Source organism: Epinephelus moara, chromosome 18 (assembly GCF_006386435.1).
Source record: "Epinephelus moara isolate mb chromosome 18, YSFRI_EMoa_1.0, whole genome shotgun sequence".
Classification (NCBI taxonomy): domain Eukaryota; kingdom Metazoa; phylum Chordata; class Actinopteri; order Perciformes; family Serranidae; genus Epinephelus; species Epinephelus moara.
In genome coordinates this window covers 25695054-25705623 of record NC_065523.1, presented here as the reverse complement: position 1 = coordinate 25705623, position 10570 = coordinate 25695054, and the positions used below count along the sequence as shown (strand labels likewise).

General features: G+C 41.2%; 1 protein-coding gene across 3 annotated transcripts in view; it reads right to left on the bottom strand.

The window, feature by feature from the left end:
* Positions 1–1188: 1188 nt before the first annotated feature.
* The window catches only part of tbc1d16 (TBC1 domain family, member 16), a 38395-nt gene continuing 29013 nt past the window's right edge, over positions 1189–10570 (bottom strand). For all 3 annotated transcript variants that reach the window (XM_050068631.1, XM_050068633.1, XM_050068632.1), the window contains 4 exons: positions 9372–9558; positions 7478–7657; positions 4937–5083; positions 1189–3828 (listed from right to left, as the gene is read on the bottom strand). In XM_050068631.1, the coding sequence (XP_049924588.1) occupies positions 3529–3828; positions 4937–5083; positions 7478–7657; positions 9372–9558 (814 nt within the window). In that variant the 3' untranslated portion in view covers positions 1189–3528. The remainder of the gene's footprint in view (positions 3829–4936; positions 5084–7477; positions 7658–9371; positions 9559–10570) is intronic.

The window sequence follows — 10570 nt, the reverse complement described above, 5'->3', positions numbered from 1 at the left end:
TTGGAAAAAACAACTATTAACCCTTATAAGCTGCAGGTAGATTTTTGTGTCTGTTGCACCTGTGCATGCTAACAGTTTTCTTTTCATTCTAGGTACGTCTTGTCAGATAAATCAGTGAGCTATGTGCTAACACAGCAGTGGTTCACTGGGTTTCTAATGTAACAGCTACTGGAAAACCAAGTAAACAATTTCAGTAAGTTGGAAACTATCTATCAGCGTCTTTCTGCACTGTCTAGTAAAACTGGTTAGCAGAGCAGGCAATCACTAAGTATAAGCATGTTGTTGTTGTTGTTGTTGCTTTCATTAGAGGGGAAAGTTCACCCTATCAAACTCAGAACAAACAATACAACTAGGCAGCGCTGATCAAATATAAACCAAGACTCTGTTACAGAGTTGCCTATTTCTCACCTAAAATGTTTTCAGAAACATATTTTAGCTCACAGTTGAAGTGTAATGAGAGATTTTTTCTTACCAGTCGGCCGCCATTTTGTTTCCTGCCGAAAAACATCCAAGCTTGCATTACATCACCCACCAGCAGGAGCACTTATTGGTCCAGAGCGGCGCAATGCATTCTGGTAGTTGTAGGTTTTCTTCCTCTTGAGCAAAAGCAAACCTTTTCCTCCATTTTATGTGGTCATACAGCACCAACTTCCAAAGTATTTGCATCTCTCTGCTGCATAGACGGCCCAGTTTTATGAAAAGACACCAGCAATGAAATACGTCTTTACTGGTGATAGTTATTTATTTATATTTACTGGTTTCATTAATCTAATTTTCTATTTTTTATTTATGTTTTTTAAATGGATGCATACAGTAAACCCATGTCTCCAAAAAACTTTGGTGACTGGAGGGAAAAAAGGGTGTGGACAAATATCTTTTTCTACAAAGTAAGGTGGAGCAAACTGGTCACCATTAGTAGTAATATTACCTTATTATTGGTGGCAAAATTAAAGGTGTCTGTACCATAAATACCTCCATTTATTTTTGGTTTTGCATATTTTTTTCCCATATTTACAATAACATCAACCTAATCATATAATGCTGGAAAGTTCATTGATATTTTTTTGGTATAAATGTGCTTTGTTTCAATTCAATAAATTGTTTTAATCATCTTTCCATATTAATCCTGACATCTACGGTTGCTTAATAGATTACAAAACAATACACAGACTTTATGTTATTACTTGATCAGTGTTTAATGATGAAAAGTCTTGGTGGTGGTTCTGTAAATCCCAGCATTGCTTTACTTGGTCTCGGATCACAATCACAAGTCATTTATTGTCAGAAAGGCATTTATAAATGCTTCAGTTGTTCAGTAAAACATGTTCAAGAGATTTTTCTTGAAAGTATGCCTGTGATTTTTTATTAATACCAAGAATAAGAATAGGCTCTTTTTCTCTGAGATGTGTACAGTAATACATCAACATATCATAGAGATCAACAGCAACATTGTACATTCAGTGATGACTCGTCGAAACCCCTGTAAATAGGAGTGGTCATTAGTTAGGCTCGTGACTTGCGGTGCCTGTGCAGACAATGTGGTTTCAATGAGGATTTTGATAGAATTCAGGAGTTCTCTCACACACACACAAACACACTCACACACCACATACATACACAGTTTGATTACTTTCCCATTGTGCATCTCTGACTTTGCACGTCTCCACGCAGCCACCCAATCTTCAAAACTCTGCGGGCATTTCCAGCAAGCAGCTGCACATGATAACTAACAGAAAAGGAGCAGTTATGAATGTCATTTGCAGAGACTGCTCGCTGAGTGAGAGCGCGAGAGACCACAAGAGAGACAGAGAGAGGAGGAGGGGAGGCTGATTGAAGGTCTTAATGTTACATTTTAGCAGCAATTTGAAGATGTTTTCAGCACCCAGGAGTGTCACTCAAAAGCTCTCGGGGAAAAGCCTCAGAGTGGAGACCATCTTTACATCTGGGACTTGCAAATCACAGAGGCAAGATGCGGATCAGTATGTGTCCCTGTGCAAAGCTTAAATTGTCTCTTTACTCTCCATCTCTCCTATTTTTTTTCCTGTGAAGAGTCCCAACAGACAGCTTTACTTTTCTTCTCTTTTTCTCTCCATGATGACTGCTATAATTAAAGAGATTGGTCAGTGGGGGAGGCCCATGTTCTCCAACTCATTACCAGATGTTTAGAGGTCACTCCAGTTTATACACACACACACACACACACACTGAACATTTTCACACTGTTGAATGAGAAGAAGCAAAAAAAAAAAAAGATACATTCATGTGGACTGATTCTTAGTGTTAATAGTGCGCTGTCATTCATTTTAAGGTGAAGGTGTAGAGGATGCTGGAGGGAAAACAAAGCAAAACACTGTGCTGACGATTTTTCACAACCCTGTCTAAACATGGTTCAACACAGAAGACAAAACTTTGTCGATCATTCTGTCAGGATAAAAACACGATCTATTCTTTCTTTGGCAGACAGTGCTGTCATATCAATCCAATACCTCACACTGGAAACTATATCTTTTAATGGTCATGTGTAAATGACTAAGCTCCTATTGCTCGACAGGTAACATGAAGGATTGTGTCTGACTTTTATCAGAAGGAAACATACGCAGAGCTTCCTCCTGCCTGTCGGGAAACACCATACTTAACAGAGACAGATTGTGAAAACGTTCCTTACCGCAATCTGATGAGGAAATATGCAGAGCCCTATCACGATGTGAGTGTTTGTCATGTAAACACATTCTTACCTCTGTTTTGGGCTTGAGTGTTTTCCAACAAACATGTTGTGCCCTTTATATGTCAAGAATCGCTCATGCAAGGATATATTGCTAAATATTTGTAACTGCTGATATAAACGCAAACATTCACCTCTTTAAAAATGAAATCAAACAAAAAGTACCAGTAATTTGTTAAAAGCCTATTTGTAGGTTTCTTTGTTAACACCGAGGGTTTGGATTTCATGTTAAAAATGTCCTGCTCAGGCTTGAGATATGCACATGTAATTTGAGATTCACACAAATATTCCATTGTGAGAACACGGGAACATTTCTTAAAAGTTCAAGTTCAAGTCCTGTGAATGAATCTCCAGTTTCATTTGACCCGCGGTCAGAGTCTGCACGATTTCAGCCCGGTTGCCTCAGACCCTGATGTGACCCCTGCCCACAAAGCCCGTGGAAGTATGCCAAGCCAGCAGCAGACTTGAACCTGAAGTAGCTCCAGACCAACATAGCGCCTGGTGATTGTCCATTCTGCTCCAAGAAGGAAGCAGCCTCTTGACTTCCGACAGCAAACCGTCCTCATCGCGGATTCACGTGACGCTGAATGTTACAGAATAACATTCTGGTAAGGCAGTGTTCCACATTGCTCCACATAAAAAGGATCAAGTGACAAAAGTCCTCAGTAAGATGGTGAAACTAGAAGCAGGGACTTTGGGGAGAGGAGTCAGAGGGCGGCAAATAGTTGAGGAATCCAGCAGATGGATCCAAACCGTCGCTGTACCAACATGAGCCAAGACCAGCAAAGCTCCCCATAGCCTCCACCTCAGGATTGTTTCCGGAAGGTGAAAATATCCCGGGTTTTGGAGCCTTTCTTGCCCTCCAGCGGAGGCGTGGGGGTGGGGTTCGGTGAGGGCGATGGTGTGGATGACAGGGAGGGTGAAGAGGGCTGGGGGGTGGAGGTGCCTCCATAGGGGCAGCTCTGTGAGTCTGGGTGTTCCCCAGAACACTCCACAGTGGGGATGTAGCGGCTGTCCCACATCCCCGGGCCACACAGTTTACAAAGGTCGTGTAGGCTGCATGGAATTCTGGGTAGGAGGCGGAACTGGTAGAGAAGGCTGCGGGCCTGGAAGAGCAGGGCGAAAATGGCAACATGAACTAAAATATGTAACAGAGTGAGAGGAACTATGGACTGACAGGAAACATAATCAGTGAATGCAAAACAGTTTGTTGCAGATATCAAACGTAGTGGATAGAAACATTAAAATAAACCAATATCCCTGACCAGGGATGCTCGAGTTGCTTTGCTCAGGGGCCACTTTTGCAAAATGACAGGAGGCCAGGGGACAGGCACAGCAACCTTTCATATGTCAGGTGTACGCAGGGGCATTTATAGGATTTGAGGACATTCAAGGCTTATCCCACACCTCTGCTGGGGGTCCAGAAAATCCTCCACTGGCACTTTTTTGATAGGGGCTTTTTTGAAAGCCAGACAGAATGCCCTCACTGCATTATATTCCATTGTATTTTTATATTTTGAATTGTCACCTGTCATTTGAATTTTGTGTTTTTCTTAACATAAATGAAGACATTTCCACCATAAATTGGTGCACAACAAATTCACCAGAATGCAGGAAATGAAATGCTCAGAATTTCCTGGTGGAGGACCTCGAGACCCCATGCTTCATATGTGTCCCCACCAACGCTTAAATATAACCTACGCCCTTGACGCTGGTAACAAAACAATGTCATGGTCAGCAATGCCATGCGTTACCTAAAGCTAAAAAGCCGGCGCACATCGGCTGCAAAATCTCGGGCAACAACAAAAGGAGTTATGCCAGCTGCATGCTAACGTGAACTCACAGCCTGTGGTTGCAGCAGCACTAACACAGCATCCATAAACATGAGGACGCAGGCACAGACACAGTAGCAGGGATGCAGATCATAAATCCTTTGCATGGCATGGCAGCATCCCATTTAGCACCTCAAGGCCTCTGAGGGCAGGTTACAGTATGACAGGGATGCTTTGCTGCAGCACGGGGAAGATCTACTTAATGCAAACACAACACCGGTTTGATTTAAATAAAACGCAGCAGTCGGTGGAAGAATTGTAATGAGCATTATCATATACCAAAGATTATTCTAACACTTGAAGATGAATTGATGCCCATTTACTTTGGGAGCACACAGGTGACATTGGGGCATGAAAACAAAGGGCACTTCCTGTTGCATACCTTGCGTAGCACCAGTTCCCCATTCATGTGCATGGAGAGGTTGCTGAAGTGAAGTAACATTTGGTCAGTGGCGAGCTGCTGTTCTGTCACATCCTCCCCGTAGAGAACGATGATGGCCACACACAGGAACAGGTGGAAGTAGTCCGTCTATGAAGAGACAGAAAGAGGTTGGTGAGGAGGTCAATACTGGGAGACAAATGAGGGATTATCTGCTAATTAGCAGTGTTTTAGGACTTCATGATAATGACAGATCTCTTTATGTAGTTGTGCTCTTGCTGAGTGCATTTGAAGATTACCATAAGGAAAGACAAAGAACACATAAGCGCAAAATTTACAGCGAAATCCAGTTCAAGAAAAATGCAGATCATGAGGGTATAGTATTTGAAAAATTGTTTAAGCCCATTCACAGAAGAATCAGATATCAGTCTTGCTCCTTGTCTACGTTACATTCAGCTATCTAAACCAAGGTTTACAGAGTTACCACACATCTTAACCAAGAAAGTTTCAAAACTTTGCCTTAACTTCGCCACAATATTTTACCTCATTTCCGTGACTATATTCAAGCACTTTAAGATGGGTTGGTCTATATAGTGATAAGACCTTATATTTGTGGATTAGAAACCTGCTAACATGAATGTAATGTATTACTTTGGTACTGCTGCCCAGAAAAAAATCTTTCTCAAAGCAGACACACTGTTGGCGATCATGTAGGGAACAAAGAAGCAAATCACTTTCATATCTTTTGGGTGTGCCCCTCCGTCACTCCTTGTTGACTGTTTTTAACCAAAATAACCCTTAATTTTGAACTGATGTACCTGATTAGTTTAGAAGAAGTCAAACGGCAGAGAAAGGATAAATATCTGCTGAGAATATTACTGATGTCATGTAAGAAATTCCTAACCAGGAAATGGTTTAAAAAAGAAATACCTCTACTGATTAATGGACTGACTTAGTATTTAATATTTATGTAATGGAGAGAACGACTTTTAATTTGAGAACCCAGAAGGAATTCTTTATTGAGAATTGGATGAAATGGTTAGTATGTGTCTCCAACATTAGACCTAGTAGAAACACATTGTAGCATGACCAGTAGCCGCACACTGTCTCTAAATGTATGTCATGATTCAACATCCTTGTATGCACAATCTATTTATTTGATATTTAGTCTCTATCCTTATTTTATGGGCTGATTTTTATTTATGTTATTACTCATACTATTAGTTTTTTTTTCATGTTCAACTGGTTGTAAATTTTGTTTGCATATGCTCGTATTGCTTTTATAGACTAATAAATTACAAAGAAAACCTGCTAATGCTTGCTAACTCTCCTCTCATTTGACATTCCTGCCGCCAACTAGCTGCATATGCTAATAGACCAGACAGGCACGTATGCTTTCTTCACAAAATGCTAAGGCCACGGCCTTTTTAGGGGGATAGAAAATCAAAGATCCTGTAGATTTCAATCCAATCTGACATGTGTTTGGATTATAATTTTGAAGTTTCTATGCATTTCATTTTCGTTAAGGAAACTTTTGTTTTGTAGACATGTCTAATAATTGTTCTGCGACCTTGCCTAAACCTGACATTTGCGATAACTTAAATTAATACTCACTGCCATCATCCTGTCAGTGTTCCTTGTCCAAGTGGATCAGTGACCCAAAAGGGGACGCGGCCTCATCAATGATGCCAGTCTGGTCTAGGTGTATTACATGATACGAGTGACGCTGTCATGCAGCACAGCACTAGATTCAAATCTGTAATATATGGGACCTATTCCTGTTGACGTTCAACGTGTTTTAGGATCTTTATGAACATGTTTTAAACCAAAACCCAAACACTGTATGTTCAAAAGTTTTACAAAAACTTCTGTTAGTTCAAAACCATTTCCAGGCCTGAGAAACAGTCTTTACAATGTCATAACTTTTCCAGGAATTTCATAACTGTGGTAACCGTGGGTTTCACTCTGCTATCTCCTCTATCAGCACCTGCAGCTGAGGATCAGAACCTCTAACAGCAAATCTGAACAGATGGCATTAAGCTGTAAGACTGATAAATGTTTTTAATGTTGTTTTATATGTGAGATCTTTGAACTAGTGCAGATGTAAAACCTCCATGTGCTTAATTACTCTTAACTGTTCTACTACTTTCTACAATATACATTTGTAAAGCTGTGGTGCTTTTTAGAAACATTTAAAAGTTAACTAAATCAAAACGTTGGATTTTATGATGTTGAATCTCTCCTAAAAAGGATCACTAATCACTGTTAAATTAAACCATTAAACCTCTTCAAGACCGAGACGTAAGATGACGTTTTATAGGTATTTAGGAGGATTACAATAGTCTGCGCTGACAGCTTTAAAGGGATAACATTTTTTGCAGACATTATTAACTCTCTAATTCTGCATGCTTCCCGAAAAATCCAATCCAAAATGTGGTGCTGTAGTGAAACACAATACAGCCGAGTGCCTCTGTGCTCTCGTTTATGCAAAGTTTTTCTTACAAACTTGTGTATGCAAAGGAGGCGTTCGGACTTTGCCCTGACCTGGTAGTGCGCCCAGCAGGCCTCCCACATGCGCAGAGCCTCGGTGTCGGGGAACTCTCGTTTGAAGCAGAGCAGGATCCAGCGGTGGCAGAAGAGCAGCTGGAGGCCGTCCTCCCCCAGCCCGGTCAGGTGCTGGTGGAAGCGGGGCAGCATGAGGCGCAGCAGCTCCCGCAGGTACATCTGGAAGGGGGGGGTTAAAGAGGGTACAAGCCGTCTTACATACACAATCAAACATTTTCTACAGAGATTTTTAGTATTCTCAGGCTAGAATTGTGCTTCTCAGGGCTGCACGTAAGCAAACATACGCAGGTGTCAAATGGACACGCTTGCATGTGTTTTTCTTTTATACTTGTATACACTGAGGGTTTACCAGTTTAGCAAACCACAATCTGAAATCAGATTCACCCCAGTGACAGTTTAACATCTGTGAAACATTTACAAATATAGAGGAATTTGGATTTATAAGCATAACTGGATGGGATAACAAAATGGGCTTCAATATGTATGCAACATCAATATATTATGGACCCCAGGAAGAGTAGCTGTTGCCTTGGTAACAGCTAAGGGGATCCAAATAAACTATAGACAATATTACATGTGTTGAAGAGGAATTCATTTTCTTTACTCAACTAAAAGCTCACTTGGATCAATGCGTCTGCTTGCTTGATGCACAGGTCCGTACTACATGTTTTGAGATCTGAGAGGTGTGTGCATCGTATCCTCAGCCTTTCCGTAGCCTTTCAACTTATAGTCAGTGTTGGGCTTGTTACTCAAAAAATATAATACTATTCCTTTATCATTCCCTGCCAATAGTGATTTATTACACTACTCCTCATATTACGTTTCCGTTACATCCCACAAAATCTGTAATTGCGTCCTTTCTCCTCAAAATTGGGGGTCGCTTCTAGCTGCTGTCCGCGATTAAAATTCAGTTTTGGTTGTTTAGCCAGTGTAGGGCTACAGCCCACTCTGCAGACGAGGAGGGCTCATCTTTGGTGGGGTGTATTTCCAGGAGCTTCACGTTGTTGAGCTGTCGGTTGTAGTCTGTGTTTTAGGAGGTTTGAGGTCGTGTTTTTCGCAGTTGAAAGAGTCTTAGTACGACTACCTGGAACAACAATGTTCCTGTCATCTTTAATCTCCACAAAATTAAAGTAATGGGAATATTTCCAGCTGCTGGATGTAAGCGTTTCCATCTACCAAGCTCACTGCTTCGTTAGTGCGTATGCGATGATTACGAATGATTTAAGGATTTGATTATTGGATTTCAAATCAGTAGAGGGCTGACAACAAAAGTAGGGTTGTAACGATATATTTGTTTTTAGGGTAACTGTAATTTCATTCCTGAATTTTTATTAGTAATTTGTTACACTACTCATTTCTGGGAAAAGTAATATTACTGCCCAGCACTGCCTACAGTTACCCATAACACCCTTCCCTGCATAGGTTTGCAAAGATGGTTAGTGTCGTTTTCTGCTCGAAAAGGACTCGTTTGTCTGACATGATGTGTGAACATGTGGGAAGCCAAATGTGTGTATAGCTTTAAAACGGACTTGAAGGTAAGTGATACACCAGCCGACATAGAGAGAAGGGAGACGAGATCTATTAAAATATGGGCATAACGGTGCATATTTTCAGACTACTTCTCTCCTGGAAGGAATTCATAGTGTTGCACTTCGTTGTAAGAAAGTTACAGAAATGCTAAGACAAAGCTCCCACAATTCTGATAGAGGAAATGTGTAGGGGAGGGAGGCGTCCCCAAGCTATTCGAACATCTAACAAGCACCTCTGATGGAGTGCACTGCTGCCTTCATGTGGATCTCTGCAGGAGCATAGTTCCAGCTTTTTTTATATTTCTATTATACAACCTGACATCACACACACAGAAACATCCTACCAGCTGCCTCTCCATGTCTTCATCACGCGGCGAGCTGATGAAGATGGTGTTCTCCATGAGGCCGACAAAGCACCAGAAGGTGTCGCTTTCGTCCTGGATCTCAGTGAGCAGGGGGGCCACCAGGTCGGACATGCCCTGGCAGTAGCCCATGTCTGGATTAAACACTGCATAGTTGAGCAGAATCCGCCTGGGTCGAGAACAGCCACGGACATCTTAGTGCTGTTGTTATATCTCAGCGTGAAAACAGAACATCTAATACCATATAGCAATAGTGTGTCATAAACATTTAAGCTTTTTCATTTGGCAGTCTCTTGCATAGAAATGTTCACGACCCTGCAGCCAAGCCAAACCACTGAAAAGTATGGTCCCACCCAAATACTGAATGATCCAACATGTGTTTCAGCATTGCTGGTAATGCCCAGAAAAAACATGACGAGCCCTGCTTAAGCGGTTGCTATGCCAACTCCTCTGGTAACCAGGGAGCTAATTAATGATCTTTCTTGTTTTCTCCCTTTTTTTTTTTTGTATATGGGTACTACTTTGAAGTAAACTTCCCTGGCAGTCCTCATGCATTAGTAAGGCTTGTATAAACAAAGGGAAAACCCTGAGGACTTTTTTATTGTTATCAGTGAAATATTAACAGTAAAAATAGATGTCATTTGTAAAACTAAGAGGATACAGCAGTGGAAGCAGACTTTGCAGTGGTTATGTGTTTGGAAAATTAAAGGTCCAGTGTGTAGGATTTAGGACATACCGGCAGAGTATAATAACCTAAAGATAGGAAGTCTTGCATTTTGTTACCTTAGAATGAACCATTTATATCTACATAGGGAGCAGGTTCTCATCTAAGGAGATCGGCAAGTTGCCCGAAACGAAGAAACCAAACACTGGCTCTTGACAAGGCTTGTTGTGGCCTTCATAGTTAGAAAAACATGGACATGTTTGATGTGAAACTGCTTTATTCAGTGTTTTTACTTGTCTTAATCACCTCCTCTGTTTGATTTGGAGAGTTAGAGACCTCTGTGAATAACTGGGATCCCAGTAAAAACCTCCTGAACAATGAACACCGAAGGAATTCTAACAGGGAGAAGTTTCACCTGGTTGCAGTCCTCATCACTTAATCCTCCTCCTAAATCTTACACACTGCTCCTTTAAAGACAAAAATGATTCCAAGTATCTTCAGATCAATTAACATGCTT